This window comes from Polypterus senegalus, chromosome 17, assembly GCF_016835505.1.
Source record: "Polypterus senegalus isolate Bchr_013 chromosome 17, ASM1683550v1, whole genome shotgun sequence".
Classification (NCBI taxonomy): Eukaryota; Metazoa; Chordata; class Cladistia; order Polypteriformes; family Polypteridae; genus Polypterus; species Polypterus senegalus.
In genome coordinates, this window is record NC_053170.1 from 9,414,936 (window position 1) to 9,433,632 (window position 18,697).

Genomic DNA, 18,697 nt, shown 5'->3' on the forward strand with positions numbered 1-18,697 from the left:
ACTGTTTGGTCAAGTTTGTGTTTGTGTTTTTTTTGGTGGACAGAAATATTTGAGAATAAAGGGCATTGGATAAAAACAGAATGGTCAGAGATGCATACTTCAGTACAAAAGTAATTTTTGCAATCTTTAATACAGAAGAAACTGCGCCGCTCTGATGGAAAAGATTAAATCTGTGTATGGCGAGTAGAATAAAATAAGCAATATTGTGTCAAGAAAACAGCACAAAAAAGTGAGACAATTGGTATATAAAAGATCCAGAAAGTATTGGGGCAGTCAAGAATGGAAGATAAGGTCAGAAACATAAGATAGAGGCTTAAACAACTGATTTGGCATTGCTGTAGTGTTAGTGAGGAGGCAAGGAGGAGGTGAGATGAGATTCTAAGACAAGTCTCTGACCTTTCATTTGTTTCTTTGGGAACTATTACTGTTAGAGACTGCCCATTGCTACATTTGTTAATACCAGACATTATGACTAGCATCAATTTATTTTATAAGTAAAAACATGAATGCAGCATTTATAGCACTCAGACTTTACAGTTGAATAATAAATGATTTCTGGCCAAAGCACAAAGTTGCCCAAATAATCAAATTTCAATTTAAAGAGAAAAAATGAGATCAGATGTGTTGGTTTTGGCATGAAAGCTGAATTTCATACGGTCTGCATTGCTTTTGAATATTTAAATTATATACTTTTGCAAGCCAAAGTGAAGAAGCAAAAGCAAAATTATTCTTATTTAGTGTTCTTCACTTTATTACATGCTTCAAAGGCCTGACTAGACCATTAAACCTAGAAGTATTGGGTCAGTGCATTATTCTAATATGGTACTGAAAATAAATAGCCCTACAAATTTAAAGCACTTTGAAAATACTCCAAGTTACTTTATTCTGAGTAATTCAGTGGTAATATGGCAAAGCTTACATATTTGTTTAAATTGATCAGTTCAGGTTTCACACACTGGCAATTTGGTTCAGTCATTGCCTCTCTTTTAGCTTAAAGCTACTTTTAACTCCAAAAAAGTTTGCTGTTCATCAATTTTTTTTTTAAATTTCTCCTCTGATCATAAGTATTATTCATGTTTTGTAAAATGAAAAGGAAAGATTATTTTCATAAAAGTAAGAAAAATTTAAATCTCTTAAAATTAACCAGTTTCACTTTTAGACCTAAATGGCATGAGAGTGGAAAAGGCACAGTCTAAAGTATTATTGGAAAATACCCCATCATTTATTATCTCATATTATTAAACCAAATTCATATATATGAATATCATATATCATCTTATCATATATTAATATCATATTCATATCTTTGGATGAAGAACAAGCATTTCATAAATAAGAAGGTAATACTTTATAAAAACTTTTGCTAATAAGTCATTAACAGTCATTACTTGATTCATAACAGATTAAAAATTTATGTACATTCAAATAGTTATAAATGTTATTGCCTGGCAGTTACATCCTCAAGATTCTTTTCCCGATGTACCCCTCGCCTCTCCTCTGCATTCCTCAAACCATATCAATCTCGCCTTGGTCATTAAATTGTCATACTTATGTTGACCCTCTACTATACTCCTTTTAAAACCTGTCTACCCTTGTTACTCCGAGTGAAAATCATAGCATGTTGAACTCTGCTACTTCCAGCCCTGCCTCTTGTTTTTTCGTCAGTGCCACCGCATCCAAACCATACAACATAGTTGGCCTCGCTGAGATTTTGTAGACCTTCTCTTTCACTCTTGCAGGTACTCTGCTATCACAAATAACTCCTGTGACTCTTCTTCACCCTGTCAGCACTCACTCCTGTGCCATACTCTCCATTGCTTTGGACTGTTGAACACAAGTATTAAAATTCTTGTACCTTCACCACCTCTGTTCCTTGCAGTCGCACCCTTCCACCACCTTCCCTCTCATTCGCACACATGTACTCCGACTTACTCTTACTGACTTTCATTCCTCTTCTCTCTAGTGCAGGGGTGTCAAACTCTGGGCCTGGTGGGCCACAGTGGCTGTAGGTTTTCGTTCTGACTCTTTTACTAATCAGTGACCAGTTTTCACTGCTAATGAACTCCTTTCTTCTTCATTTTAATAGCCCTGTTTTTAAGGATTCAGTCCTCTGATTTGATTTGTTTCTTCATTAAATGGAAGCCAAACAGAAATGAGACATGAAACGAGCCGATAGATGACCTGCTAAACTGGGATGTCAAACTCCAACCAATTTCACTCCAACCAATCTGTTAATAAAGAAGCAGATTGTTGCTGGTAATTAAGCCTGTTATTTAATTCCATGGCTTGTTGCTGCTCTCATTCTGCCACAGCAGACATTTCCAAAATTGTTGATTTTTATGTTTTTTCTAAGAACACCGTCAAAATGTTTTGGTGACCTGAGCAGACAGACCTCACCAAGACCTTCACTTTTCTTTATTTTCAGATATTGTGTGATGGGCACAGGGGAGCTGGCCGTGTGGCGGGTTGTTTTGTGTCTCATTATTGTTTGGCTGCTAATTAAAGAAAAAGAAACATCTAAGGGGACTGAGTCACGGTAATTAAAACAAAGGCAATTAGCAAAATCAGGTCACTAATGAAGAAGATGGTTAGAATGAAAACCTGCAGCCACTGTGGCCCTCCAGGCCCCCGGAGTTCAACACCCATGCTCTAGTGCATACCTCCACCTCCCTAGGTTTGCCACAACCTGCTGTCTCCTCTCAGTACAGACCACAATGTCATCTGTGCACATCATAATACACGGCGACTCCTGTCTGTCAAACTGTCCGTCACCATTGCAAACAGGAAAGGGCTCATATTATGCCTCTTTTTAACTTTAGAACTTTTTCAGTGTCTAATTTAAACTATTCATCTGTTGCAAAGGCTTGTAACGAATTATTAATGGAAGTAATGAAAGTTCTAAGGTGTTACAAAGCTGTTGTATTCTAACAGTGAAGTTTAGATTCATACAATCATCCATTTTGCTCAAATTACCATAATGAGGGGCTCTCACTAAGACCGTTTACTCCTCGAGTGCTTTTTGCCATCTCTATTAAAAAAAAGTTCCTTTCACCAGAACAACCAACCAGAGGTATTTAGATTTTTTTTTTATTTCAGACAAAAATAAGATGTGTCTGTTGACACTGCTACTTTTTGATGTTGGATTATCCTTTCATTATGCCTCATGCATATTCAAGTTGGGTAAAAGCATACTAGTCCTTGTCAATGTTTATGCATTCAGAATGTATTCAGACCCTTTCACTTTTTTTCAAATTTTATTATGTTGTAAACCTTATGCCAAAATCTTTTAAATTCATTTTTCCCTGATCAAGCAACACTTAATACCCCACAATGACAAAGAGAAAAGCAGTATTGTAGATTTTTTAAATTTATTAAAAATAAAAAAACCTGACATATCGCCATGACATAAGAATTCAGACCCTTTGCTATGACAGTTGAAATTTGTCTCAGCTGCATCCCATTGTATTGCTCATTGTTGAGATGTTTCTTCTACACCTTATTTGGAGTCCTGCTGTGCTCAATTCAGTTGAGTGGACATGATTAGGAAAGGCACACAGCTGTCTATAGAGGGTCCCACAGCTGACAAAGACCAAGCCATGAGGTTGAAGGAATTGCCTGCAGAGCTTAGAGACAGAATCGTGTCAAAGCATAGATCTGGGCAAGGGTGCAAAAAAAACCTGCTAGTACTTGAGGGCATAAAGGCTCTAATTGTATGAAGTGGATATTTCTCTGGAGCTTCGGCGAGGGCTACAGTAATTTGATGAAGACATTATGCTTTTCCCCTGTGCCGCTAATTCTCACTACCTCAATTTCCCAGCCTTGTCAAATACAAAAAGGTGCTAGAACTGGCTGTTGATTGTCTACCATACCTTTTAATATCTGAACCCATTGATGTTCTCTTTGTAGTCTTGATTTTAATCACTTGTGTTGCAGCTTATGGCTCCTATCATTACATTTCATTAAATACTGGTGATATACTGCTTTTCTTGCTCCTTCTGATCACACACTCACATCATTAGTGTGATTGAAACCCTGTCTGAGTCTGACTATAAAATTAGTTTATTCGAAGTTTGCTTTCCTTGTGGTTCATTCAGTTTTTCCTCCATGTGTTTTGTTGGTTAAATTAATTGAAATATTTGGACATTGACATCTCTCTTTCATTTTTTTTTGTATCTTTAAGGATATTAATCGAATCCCGTAGTTAAGGTCCATTTTCATTTCCTTCTAGATGAGCAATAATTAAAATAATCATTTTTATTTTGTCAAGTGGTTAAGGATCTTGAAAGGCTTAAGGTTATATCATTGAGTGCTTAACCTTTGAACTATATGTAGCTGGTTAAATCCTCCCTCTTTCTGACTGACCTGGTTCCTTATTGAATCCAGCATGGTCTCCCTTGTTCCATCCTTGTTCATCCCTTCACTTCCTTGAAATTAAACTTGCAACTTCGTACTTTAATCCCTTAGCTTCTTGCTGTCTGAAGATATGGTAAAAAGTTAAGAAACATCTTGGTGAATCTCCAGTCTGGCACAGCCATACTCCCATTATTTTCAGTCCTGCTGTTTGTGTTGGTGGAAAGCCAATAACTTTCCCAGTTAGAACTTTCCACTTACTGAGATCTAGGTTCTCTTTTCCTCCTTCTGTTTTTTTTTTTAATTATCTTCAACTTAGATCAGTCCTTAAAGCCAGCAGGATCTCGACACACTCTGTGCCCACTCCCTTAACATTTATTGGTTCTTATGTCCAAGCTTTTAGCAAGTAAAAGACTTTTGCACTTTTTCCCATCTTCCTGAAAGCTATAGTGTATTCAGAAAGTATTTAGACCCCTTTGCTTTCTGGACACTTTATGTTGTAGGTTTAATTTTAAATGAATAAATTTGCCATTCTTTCCCATTGATCTACACTCACAAAGCCATAATGACAAAGTAAAAAATGTTCTCCGAAACTTTTGAAAATTTATTAAAAATCAAAGAATAGAAGTATTCAGACCCTTAACTGAATACTTTGTTCAAGACCCTTTAGCAGGCATTCCAGCTCCAGGTCATCTTGGTTAAGTCTCTGCAGGCTTTTTACACCTGAATTTGGGCAGTTTTTTTCCATTCTTGCTGGCAGATGCTTTCAAGCTCTGTTACATTGGACAGGGTTCATAGGGTCAAAGTCTGGCCTTTGGCTGGGCCACTCAAGGACACTCGGGGAATTATCTCAAAGCCACTGCAGAGTTGTCTTATCTGCTTCAGGTAATTGACGTCTAAGGTGGTGTGCATTCTGGAGCAGGTTTTCTTCAATGACCTCTCTGTATTTGCCTGCATTCATCCTACTATCAATTCTGACCAATCTCAGTGTCTGGTGTTAAGAAGCCCCCCCACAACATGATTCTGCCACCACCTTGCTTTACTGTAGGGATGGTGTTAGGCCAAGCACCAAGTCTGGCGTGTTGTTTATTTAGATTTTTAGACTGAAGTGAACTGTGTGTAGTTCTAGTATATATCTGACTCTTGTTAACATGTATGCCAGTTGCTGTAACACTGCAGTTTCTCTTTGAAATGAAGTATTTATCCATCTGTCTATTAGTGCTGGGAGGTATACCGGTTCATAACGAAAAACGTTTTTTATTTTTGTTATGATATGGATTTTTCTTATACCGCAACACCGGTTTAAATTGCCTAAACAACGTTTGGAACGTGGCGCAGCGGGAAACTGTTTAAGGGGGGGACCTTTTTCACTGCTACACCGCTACAAACACATGCAATGGAGTGCATGCATTCATAGACACATATAGAGAGACGACGCATTCATTGTGTTTCCCAGTCGACATGATACGTCAGCGCATCCACCATATTGCAAGTGGCAAAGGTGCCATTTAAACTAATACAAGTAGACATGGAAACCGGGTTTTCTGATGAAAAAACAATAACGTTTAAAACAGTATTGTTTACATACAACAAATTTTGGCGAACCATTTAAATGCAATCATTTATATCCATTTACACACTAATAATGGCATTTATTAAATAAAATAATTCCTCCCATATAAGTAACATTTTTCAGACTGCCTTCTTCCATCTCCGAAACATTTCTAGACTTCGTCCTGTTCTTACGCATCACAGTACTGAAGTATTGGTTAATGCCCAAGTCACCTCACGTACAGATTACTGTAATGCTATTCTATCTGGCATCCCACAAAAACGTATCCATTGCTTACAACTTTTCAAAATTCTGCTGCCAGGATAATAACCTGCTGTTCCAAATCCACTTAACATATTACACCTACTCTCACAACTTCACTGGCTCCCTGTTCACTACTGAATACAATACCAAATATTGCTCTGAACATTTAAAGCTCTCCACAGTCTCACTCCCCACTACCTCACTGATCTCCTCCAGACTTGCACTCCCCCTCGCTAACTCAGACCCTGTAATTTGAGAGTATTCAGTCTGACAATATTGTGCAGCCTTAGTTTGTGGAAGTCAGACACAACTAAAGACATGGGCATAAATTGATGGCTGTCAATTTTAAACTGTGTTTCCTCAATGTGCTCCTTGAGAAAAAACACATCATCTGAACCAATCTCAACCCAAACAAACTGACTGATCAAAGATCCACTGACAGCTTGCCCTAATGTCGACTGGCAGATAACACACTCAGCTACTTTGACCACCTTGACTGTACCCTCAGAAGGAATCATCAGACCTCCTTTGTTTTTTAATGTGAGTGAGTGGTAGCTTTGATCATATGATGCCGGTACAGCATCTGTTACCAAACTAGCACGGCATACATCACAGGACAGCTTTCTCAAAATCCCGTCTAAGAGCTACCTCCTACTGCTTCCTGAGGTGGATTTCTTTGGTAAATGTTAACAGCTAACAATAATCTACATAGTTAGTAACTAAATACGTTTAGCCAAAACTTTGTTTGGAGGGTCACTTGAGCACATAAATGCATATCTTTGCTGGCTTAGTCTAGCGTACCTAAAATTAAGATTATAAAACGGGATTTTCTAATGGCCAAATATAACCAAAACAATTGTTCAGCCTTACCTATGAAATGTTATCCCCCGGGATCTGGTTTGGAGCGTACAGAGGTCTGTACAATCCCAAGCAGCACACGCATGAGACATCTTTATCCATTATTCACTTCACAGCAGTGCCACTTGCAGTATTGTGACGACATTGACGTACGATGCTGCTGGTCATGCGGCGTCTAGTAATTTTATGTCTATGCATGCGTTAGTTGAGGTATTGCACGGGGGCCCTTTTTCACTGCTACACCGCTAATTACGTATGCAGTGGAGTACATGTAGTAGTGGAGGTATTGCATGGGGGCCTTTTTCACTGCTACACCACTAAACACGTATGCAGCGGAGTACATGTGGTAGTGGAGGTATTGCGCGGTGAAAATGGACAGAGAACATTCCGAAACTGAAGCTGTAGCAGACGATAAATTTGAGATGACAACGCAGTAGAACTTCTGCTGAAAAAAGGAGCCATGTCTGTTGTCTGGAGATAGTTTGGATTTAAAAGGTCAGATGTGGACCATTATGTTGAAATGTGTGAATACTGTTTCTGTACTACTGGATAATACTGCAAGCCAAGTTGGTTTTATTTTTTTTTTTTTCAATACTGTGTAATGTACCTGGGTACCATGTAATAGTGTGACGACATGTTGACTTTATTCTCGACATTTCCACTTTAATCTTGCCGTTTATGCTGAGATTAAAGTCGACATATTGACTTTATTCTCGTAATTTGTCATTAAAGTAGAACATCATAAACTAAACTTCATCTTAAAATGAATATTTAATTTACTAGATTTTCTCAAACCCCGTCATAAGTTATGTAGCACATTAAATGCTTTGTATTAAGTGTTCCCCGAGCCATGTTAATCGCTACATGCTTCTTAAACTGACTTCCTCTTGCACTAAGAGTAGGTGCAGGCAGCACACAGAATACATTAATTTCATGATATTCCTGCTCCCTGAACATTTAGAATGCTAAGATAAATACTAGATATAATTTTCATGATGAAATGCATTAAAGCATGTGTGGCGTGGAGGTTGCACTGCTGCCTTGCAGCAAGGGGGTCTCGGGTGTTCCATGCCTTGAATTTGCATGTTTTTCTGGTGGGTTTACTCGGCGTGCTTCAGTTTCCTTTCAGAGTCATGTAGGATGTGGGGTTTTGTTATGCTATATTGATCCTGTTAGTGTATGTATTGCTTGTACCAGCACTATCGCCACACTACTGTGTATGTGTAATACCTGCTTTAATGCATTTCATCCTGAAAATGATATCAAGTATATATCTTAGCATTCTAAATTTTCAGAAAGCAGGAATATCATGAAGTGAATGTATTATGTGTGGTGATCGCTGCCTGCGCCTCCTCTTAGCGTAGAGGAAGTCAGTTTAAGAAGCGCATAGTGATTAACAACTCGGTCAGGGAATACTTAACACAAAACATTTAATTTGCTACGTTAATTTATGATGGGGTTTGAGAAAATCTAGTAAATTAAACATTGATTTTAGGGTGAAGTTTAGTTTACGACATTCTACTTTTAATTATAAAATTTTACAAATTTGTTAATTTCCCTTTGGAATTAATAAAGTATCTATCTGTCTATCTACAGTATCTATCTATCTATCTATGTAAAATAAACTATGAGAATAAAGTGGAAATGTCGAATTTAATCTCAACATAAATGGCGAGAATAAAATGAAAATGTCGATTTTAATCTCGACATAAACATCGAGATTAAAGTGGAAATGTCGAGAGTAAAGTCAACATGTCAACTTTATTCTCAACCAATAGTTTCCCCCAGGTGTCCGTATTTTTTTTTTCATCACCGTGGCTCTAGTATGATTCTGTAGGGCTATACCATGAATAGCATTATAAATGCAAGTTGCAGTTTTATTATTTATGTATATAGCTTAGAATAAGCAAGGTCTATATTAATGCAATTTGCCTAATGATGGTTCTGTTGGTAAAGATGTCATCACCAAGTTGCAATTGTTTTATTTTATTTTTATTTGGTGAATACTGTGTAATGCACCTGGGCTTGAAGTAATAGTATTATTACTGGAAGTTGCACTATTATTTATTTTATTGTTATTATTTATTAGTTTAAATATTATTCAGCTTAATGATGGGAAAGTTGTTTAAAAAGTCACTTTAACGTGTCAATGGACAGGGATTATTAACATTAACAGAAAGTGTAGTTTGTTTACAAAAAATATTTACTATTACCTTTTCTAAGGCATGTTCAGTGCAGTACAACTTTTGACAAGCACCTCTGGATATTTTGCTAAGTCTCTAAATGCCTCTTTGGATGGTTGAAAATATGTTGTCAAAATTTTAGTTTAACTTGTTTGCAGCTTTTGTTCAATAAAAAGGTTCTATATTTTGACTGCAACTTTCATGCAATGTGATTCCTTCTCTTCATTAGTGCCTCCCCCTTGAAAACTATCACTTTATGGGGCCATTCAAACCTGTGTTAATACTTGTGTGCACATTAAAATGTTTTTTTGTACAATGTACAGTTCTCATGACAGTGGAATAGGTTATTCTTAGCCAGTCTACTGCAGTAATTGTAGTGGAAAATGTGGTTAAGATCCACTCATGCATGTGAAAAAAATACCGTAGAATACTGTGAAACTGGTTAATTTTGAAAAATTCTGTGATATAGAATTTTGGTCATACCGCTCAACACTACTGTCTCTCTATAGAAAAAATATGTAGAATAAGAATAAATGCAGATCTAAACTGGTACAAAGAGGTCTATTTTAGGTAAGAATTAATACAATATAGAAATAGATTTCCCATTACTATTTAACCCTTCTAATCACCATCCCAATTTACAAACAAATTGGTAGTGTGTTCCCCTCGACTTTCTCGTATACTCAGATAGAGAAAAGGTCATCAGAACCATTTCCAGTTGTGCAATTGGAATTTTTTTCATGATTGCATATGCATTTCCTCGATTACGTGCAAAGTAAAAAGAGTTATAGTCACCTAAAAACTAAGAAAAAGTGTTAGTATTATATCATATTTAAACATTGATGGACTGAAAGCCAGAAGTCTACGTGACCATCATCATCAGGTCCTTCCATGAAAACCCTAAATACAAAGAGGACTGTTTGACTTATGTTAGGTAGATTGCCCAGAGGGGACTGGGCGGTCTCTTGGTCTGGAACCCCTACAGATTTTATTTTTTTTTCTCCAGCCTTTGGAGTTTTTTTGTTTTTCTGTCCACCCTGGCCATCGGACCTTACTTATTCTATGTTAATTAATGTTGACTTATGTTTATCTTTTATTGTGTCTTCTATTTCTCTATTCATTTTGTAAAGCACTTTGAGCTACATTTTTTTGTATGAATATGTGCTATATAAATAAATGTTGATTGATTGATTGATTGATATTTGTTCCAATAAATTGCTATAAGTAAAACTGCAGTGTAAAAACTTACTGTTGTCAATACATCTTTATATTTACATGGCATGTTCAAGGTTTACTTGTCATTGTTAAACTGATGATGTATAAATTAAAATAAAATTAATAACAGTTATTGAAAGTATATCCACCGTATTCAATACAGTTTTTAATATCATGTACACATTTATATATCCATGATACAAAAAATTGAATGGTTGTTTAAATAAAATACTACTTCTGGTTGCTTTGTTTGCTTTTTTTAATTGTAAATATATATACAAAATTTGAATCGTCCATCTGTAATTATAACCATAGTTTACTTGAAAATTTCCAAAAGTATTCTGAAAGGCCCATTTGTAATATTTTAAAGATTCCTTTTTTCAGCTTTTGCTAACCTAAACTTTAAATTTAAACCTCTGCCAGTTTTACTGCTTACCTTTGCATGATTTTAGGTCATTCATTGCATTTCAACTGATTAAATGTGAAGAAAAACTGGAAAAACTGAGGTGTTACAACACTTTTGACTGCTAGTATTTGTACACCAATTATATTGCACTGCACTGTACATACAGTATATCTGTGGTTTTTTTTTTTTTTCATAGCTTTATCTTACTGCTTCAGATTTTCATAAAATTATCTGAAACTGAAATTCTCTGTTGTTTTTTACAGGGTCAGTTCCTTGTGAACCGTAATAAGATCAAGGAAAGAACGGAACTATTGAATGAAGAATGGACAAAGCTCAGGATTCAGCCCATTCCTATGGCAGCCTCAATAAATCAACTTACTGTCAAACAGGTTAACAATAAAAACTATACACAACTATCTATAAACAAATCTAATCATTCATTTTGGACCTAGATAATATGCATATTATATATTTGTATGTACCAATCCCACAAAAAGAAATTCCAACAGAATTATGTTAATAAAGTAGGCGTCTTGGAAAAAGCTAGGCTTACAGGTGATTGTAAGTCAACTTAGTTTTGTTAGTATGTCAGACATGTTGTATTTCACAGTGGTAGATTTATGAAGCACATATGGTTTTAATGGGTATCACTCGGGGTACAACATGGGAGGTCATCAGTCATTCTTAAACCAAGTCTTTATTTTTTTTCCTCTAACAAAATTACTGAATGAAACCCTAGTTCCTTACCTTATATATGATAGCCTTTGACTGTTCCAACAGCTTACTACTCTGAGTCAAGCTGTCATTTTTTTCTTCTTTTTTATTTCTTTGCCAGATAGTTCCTTTTTAGGCTGAGGTACTTGGGTGTGCATGTTTATACTCTTTGCTTCATTGTTTACTCCATCAACCACAATATTTAAAATAACAGAATTGGCTTACAATCAGTAGCAGGGAACACTAACTCCGTTGTGCTCCATTTAATGCATAAGTCTTTTTTAAAAAAAATAAAAATAATAAAATGACCACCCCTCTTTGAAAGCCACTGTTTAGGTTCATGGATTGGGGGTATGGGCAGAACCAATTTGAGCAGCACTGGTTGCTAGAGTAGTAACCAACCCCAAAGAGCGCACCTGTTTATCATAGAGGAATTTTATACACGCAATGAAGTTAATTCACACTAGGCCATTGTAGAGTCACCAGTTGACCTAACTTGTTTATCTTTGAGATATGATGAGAAATACCTGGAGTACCAAAACTGAAATCCCACACAAACATTGGAAAGTGTAAAAATGTCACTGTAGTGGAGCAAATGATGAGGCAGGGCAAAATCCAAATGCTTGGGGTGTCAACCAGACAAAACAAAAACACTGTTTAATTCCAACAGAAAATAATGCTAAATAAAACTTACACTTGATGGCGCTCTCTTGCTGGGAAGATTCCTAAAGGGGTAGTGCTTTTTTTATAGGATGCACTCTTTCTCACTCGCTCACTATAGCAGTTGGGTCTGAAATTAGACGCCACCTTCCGGGTGCAACTCTCTTTTACTAAATAAACCGGGGGTTAGGACGAGCGGTTCCCAAGGCTGTGAGGGGAAAAAAGAAACGAGACTGGTTGGGACAGCAACCCCTCTCATTCTGGGGTGGAACCACATACCTTAGGTGAGCCTGGAAGGTGACCCTCTGATGAGAGCATGCACAACACCACACAGACAGAGAATCAGACCATTTTGGGTTAAAATATATACATACTGTTTAGCTTTGGACAGTCTCAGATCTGAAATTACTCTCAGTTCCTTAGCAGCAATAATCAGCTGTTACTCTGATGAGATAACATTATGCAGTAAAGAATTTGTTTTGGTAACCTATAATAAATAAACTGCTTTTACCAAGACTCATTTTGATTAATTGCAAGAATACTTACCCACCCCATAATTAAATAAAACACCGTCGTCTTATATTAACTAAAACAGAGCAAAGTAGTTAAGTACTTGGTGTTTTTGAAAGCCAGAATATCAGTTTGTTTGAGAACCAACAGTTTCATACAATATAATGTAATTTATACTGAAAGTCTTTGACTCAGTAGGAGAGGTTTGTGAATAAGTTATGATGGTTTAATCAAAAGAGAAGTGTTTTATGATAACTTTCTCAAATCCACTTAATATAGTTCATTGTAATGGGTGTCCAGAGCCTATTCCAGCAGCGCCAGGGTATTGTCTGCAGTGGGTAAACACCTACAACAGTGTGCTGGACTTCACTGAGCCCTTCTGCACACACACACACACACACACAACCTCATCTGGGCCATGTGGGAATAGCCTAACCTGCACTTCCTTGGAGAAGTGGGACAAAATCTGGTGTATGAGATAAATGTGTTTATTGAATGAGTACAATTCTGCTTATTCTGAGTTTGGGAGAAATTTTGTACAAATAATGTATTTCTCTGTTTTGCCGGATCTCAACAGGGGTACGTTTTTATGCTATATATTGAATGATTGCTGAAAATTAACAGTTTTTTGGAGGCATATAAAGATGATCTAATTTGTAGCCTGCTTGAAAAAGCAAAAGCTGATCTGGCTAAATACAGAGCCCTGGGATGATTTACCATTGTTCTGGAAAGAATTTGCTGGATTATGAAAATGCTGAACTTTGATTTAAGAACAAGGGAAGATGTTACTCTGCACTATAGATATTGTGTTGTGACATATATGTTCTGTGCATACTGAGCCTAATTTATAATTCTTCTCTGGTTATTTTTCTCCCCTAGTGCGTTGTGGAATACGGCTTCCCAGGATACAAGAACCAATCAGTCAGTATAAGAACTTTAAGCAGTGTAGCTGGTGTTCCATTTATGCATGCCTGGTCACCCCTGCAGCAAAACTTCATGGTGAGACAACTCTTAAGTTTCTTTTGTAGCCTGTACATCTTGCTGCCAGTGATCTTATCAGAATGCTTCTCCTATATTTGCAGTTATTTACACCAGTGATTGAGAAACTACAACCTGTAGGCAAGATAATGCCCATTGAATATATGAGTCAAAACACAGGTTTGAACCTGTTTGTTCTTGTAATATCCCACCTTACATTTAAGGTGCAACTCAATGATGCTTCTGGTTAGAAACAAATCTGTGGGTTCAGTGCAATATCCTGTTTGTAACTGTCCTAAAATCACACTCCTTTTCACTGAAAACCACTGAAGGAGAAATAGTTTCACTTCAGTCATACAGTTACTACTCAATACGTAACATCCTTTAAAGTGACATCTTTTGCATTATTGCTATGTATATGATGTATACAAGAGGCATCTTCTTCATTTTCAAGGTGGAAGATGAAATGTTCTTACACAACATTCCTTACATGGGAGATGAAATTCTAGAGCAAGATGAAGCATTTCTGGAAGAGTTGATAGACAACTATGATGGAGTGCATGGAGATCGAGGTGATTTATTGCATATGGTTAACTTGGAGGAGCCTAGCATCTTTTATGCATGTTATTGTTCCTGTATTACACAGGCCTGTTTCCTCTCACTGCTTTTTCAACTGTATTTTTCTGTTGCTTTTTTTTTTTTTTTTATTGTGAAAACCTGCATTTATGAAGGAGAAGACTATTCCATCCTTCTAATTCATTTTGCTGTCCTTAAGATATTTGATAATCATTGCATCTAGCTGTTATATTTCTTAAAAATGGTAGGGTTTCCTTTGTAGTATCCTGACATGAAGTGTGTTACATTTTGCCAGACTTGTTTCAGGTGTTTTTTTGTATTCCATCTGAAATACATGTGTTGATAATTTCCAAAGACATCATTGGCTATATATCCCATTTAACCATGCCCGGGGCTGGAAATAAAAGACATAGAGTAGATGACAAAGTGGAACGTCGTAAAGATCTTCAAAAACTGTGCGAAACACATGCAGAGCAGGTTAGAGACGGTGAAAGTACTAAAATTCGAAAGTCTCAAAAAATGAATGTAAAGAACGCATTAGCACAAACGGAAATTATTACTCAGTGAAATAATGGGACAGCGAAAACTTTTAAGTCAGAGACTTGTAGATCGTCTAATTTGTGTTGCCATCAGGGAGAAGTAGTGTCTCTTCCCGATGAAGAGGCGTATCCATGATAATTAAAAGATTTATTGTTTGATGAAAGTGATATCCACATACGCAAGCGGCAGAGACGCAAAGTAGCTGGCGCGTAGTGCAGGTTTGGGGTTGGCGAAGTGAACAGGAGGTGAAGCCCCCTAGTTTATAATAAAGAAAAGTAGAGCAGTCAGAAAAAGTTTAACCAAACCAAAACCACCCAAGACCCTGTATTTTGGAAAACATTAAAATTTGAAGCATTCAGTTTCTTGAAGGTGTGTCATGTTCCTATCTATATGGGAAATTTCAGAAAGAGAGAGAGAGAGAGGGGAAGGTACAGAGATCAAGGTGATTAGGTAATACCCATTTTGTTCACAACAGTTTTATCCCAAGTAACTAACACTTGATGCCAAATATTACTGTTTTTCGAGAGTGCCATTTCTATTTTTGGTAATTTAAATATGGATGCTCATAAGAGATGGTCACATTATGGAGTGGGTAGAATATGTACTATTATTAAAGTGGAAATACAGTTGAAGTCAGAAGTTTTACATCCACTCAGGGTGAATTCTTTAAAACTCACTTTATATCCCCTCCACTGATTTTGTACTAACAAGCTATACATTTGGCATATTGTTTTAGACATCTATTTTGTGCAGGGAAAAGGATTTTTTTCCAACAGTGTTTACAGACTTCCGAGTATTTCACTTTTTATTGACTATATCACAATTCCAATGGGTCAAGTTTACATACACTATGTTAGTATTCAGCATCATTGCCTTTAAATTGTTTAACTTAAGTCAAACGTTTTGGGTCGCTTTCCATAAGCATCTTACAATAAGTTGCTAGAATTTTGGCCCATTCCTCCAGTCAAAACTGATGTAACTGGGGCAGCCTCCTTCCTTGCACACACTTTTTTAGTTCTGCAGACAAATTTTCAATCAGATTGAGGTCAGGGCTTTGTGATGGCCACTCCAATAACTTGACCTTGTCCTTAACCCATTTTGCCACAACTTGAGAGGAATGCTTGGGGCTTTTGTCCATTTGGAACTTTAACTTCCTTGCTGAGCTCTTGAGATGTTGCTGCAATATATCTACATCATTTTCCTTCCTTGTGATGTCATCTATTTTGTGAAATGCACCAGTCCCTCCTCCAGCAATGCACCCCTACAACATAATGTTCCCGCCCCCATGCTTAATGGTTGGGATGGTGTTCTTTGCCTCACCCTTTTCTTACAAACATAACCATGGTCATTATGGCCAAACAGTTTGATCTTGAATCCATCAGACCAGAGGACATTTCTCCAGAAGATAAGATCTCTGTCCCCCTGTGCCATTGCAAACTGAATTCTGTCTTTTGTTATGGTGGTTTTGGAGCAGTGGCCTCTTCCTTGCTGAGCAACCTTTCAGGTAATGTCAATATAGGACTCATTTTACTGTGGATATAGATACCTGTCTACCTGTTTCCTCCAGCATCTTCACAAAGTCCTTTGCTATTGTTCTGGGATTGATTTGCAGTTTTTGTGCCAAAGTCTGTTCTGCCCTAGGAGACAATGCATCTTGTCTCCTTCCTGAGCGGTATGATGGCTGTGTGGTTCCATGGTGTTTATAATTGTTTATTATTGTTTGAACAGATGAACGTGGCACCTTCAGGCATTTGGAAATTGTTCCCAAGGATGAACCTGATTTGTGGAGGTCCACAATTTTTTTTCTGAGGTCTTGGCTAATTTATTTAGATTTTCCTATTATGTCAGGCAAAGAGTAACCGAGTTTAATGGCAGGCCTTAACATCTATCCACACGTTGACTCATTGTCTAATTGCCCAAAGGCTTGATATCATTTTCTAAATCTGCGAAGAGCTTATAAAGTGAGGTTTAAAGATATCATCCTAAATGTATAGGAACTTCTGCCTTCAACTGTATGTCACACTGGTTGTTTTTCCTTAAAAATGGTAGCCTGATCCTTCTTAAAATGTCTGCTATAATACCTTATAAATTGCAAAAATATCACATTAAATTAAAACAATGTTCAGTTTGCCATTCATTCTCTAAATATGAAATTTGAAATTATTTATTACTGAGATTTGTTTTATGATTTATCTGTGTGTTTCACATCTAGCACATAATAAGTTCTTTTAGCAACAATTAGGAGTCAGTTCCCAAATTAACACCTGTATTGCTGTTTTACTAAAGAGTCATTTTTAGTGGAGTTTTGGTAAGGTAAATTTTCTTGTCTCTTTTTTTTTTTGTCTTCAAGAAGGAGGGTTCATTAATGATGAAATCTTTGTGGAGTTAGTGGATGCTCTTTGCCAAAATGGAGATGATGAAGGAGAAAAAGATGGGGAACAACTAGAGAATAAAGCTCAAAAGGAAGAGGAGGAGGAGGACAGTACAATTGAACATGAGATGAAGGTCATGAAGCAGAAGAAAGTGACTGCCGTTGGTAAGGTGGAACATAGCCGTCAGCAGGGGCGTACTTTCATTTTTGCATCATTCCAGTAATTTGTCTTAACATACTCACTTGGAAACTCTCCTACCCTCCAACTATCATGTTAAAACATTATTTGCCCTTACACTCAATGAGCTTAGATTAATAACAAAAACACTAATGAAGAAGGTGCTAATTATAAAAAGTTTATATCTCTATGTTTCAGTCAAGACGTATTTTGTACAGTTTTAAATTTTTTATTCAATGTTTATATTCAGTTTCATTGTTGTTTTATGTATTTAAAAAAAAAAAAACGTTGTCCAGCTGGCATATCATCGTTATCATGCTTTGGAAAATATATGAGTAGCAGATTTCAGAATTTGGTCTAGATCTTTGCCAAATATATTATGTTTTCCTTTATTTGTTGTTTATTTCAAAGTGTGAAATTCAAGCAATTCTAATATTAAGAAAAATATTTTCAAAATAGTGTCTTCCATATAGGAAGGTGTCTGGTAACTTCAGTGCCCCATTTATTAATAGTCTGTAACATTTTTAACTCTAGAAGTCAAAACTTTACCAATTTCCAATTTACTATACACCTTAGAGATTGAGTTTGCGACATATGGATTTACAAAATTGTTAAAAGCTTGATGCATTACAAATAGACTTATGAGGCACTGAATATATAAAATGTTTAAAAATTATTTGCTATGATTTGCAGTACTCAACATAGAATAAGTGGTGCATGCCTCAGAAATACCACCAGTGCCAGGCCAGGATTTCTCTAGGTTTTTCTTCAAAAACAGGCCTCACCTTAAGGCAGTCTAGACTCAAGCTCAGAAGACAGGCTTCAAGGTATGCACATGCCTGAAAGTAGGGCTCAGGCTTGAATAGTTCACCAAAATACACAAAAATGTCTCTTCAAGGGAAAGGATAACTGTAAACCTCTGGCTTGAGAAGAAAAAGCCAAGTTCTATATATTTTAAAGAATTTATTAAGTAAATTAATAAATCACAAAAATATATTAAGAAAAAGGTAAACAGATTTGCCTAAAAAGGCCACCCAAGGTGAACAAATCCAGTTTACTATCCAGAAATCAGAAAACTAAAAGAGAAGCAAAAAATAAATAAATAGACCAGAAAAAATGTAACTTAATACTCACTATAAAGCTTTTAACTCCACAAACCGTAATGAACCTCTGAGGGACCTACTGCTCAGCTTGCAATAGAAAGGCAGAGGGCGGTCCCTCTGCAGTGATGTAATGGTGGCCCCGCCTCTTGGGGGGTTCCAATACCAGAAAACATTGAACAAAGGCAAATAATGTAAATACAAAATACTGTACATAAATACTAAATAGTAAATAAACATAA

At 36.5% G+C, this 18,697-nt stretch overlaps 1 protein-coding gene across 5 annotated transcripts in view; it reads left to right on the forward strand.

Moving 5' to 3' along the window:
- Window positions 1-18,697, forward strand: part of ezh1 (enhancer of zeste 1 polycomb repressive complex 2 subunit) — a 70,324-nt gene that overhangs the window by 17,542 nt on the left and 34,085 nt on the right. For 4 of the 5 annotated variants that reach the window (XM_039740922.1, XM_039740919.1, XM_039740923.1 and 1 more), the window contains exons 3-6: window positions 11,092-11,217; window positions 13,592-13,711; window positions 14,145-14,262; window positions 17,157-17,342. In XM_039740922.1, the coding sequence (XP_039596856.1) occupies window positions 11,092-11,217; window positions 13,592-13,711; window positions 14,145-14,262; window positions 17,157-17,342 (550 nt within the window). The remainder of the gene's footprint in view (window positions 1-11,091; window positions 11,218-13,591; window positions 13,712-14,144; window positions 14,263-17,156; window positions 17,343-18,697) is intronic. The other variant, XM_039740921.1, reaches the window with a different exon arrangement.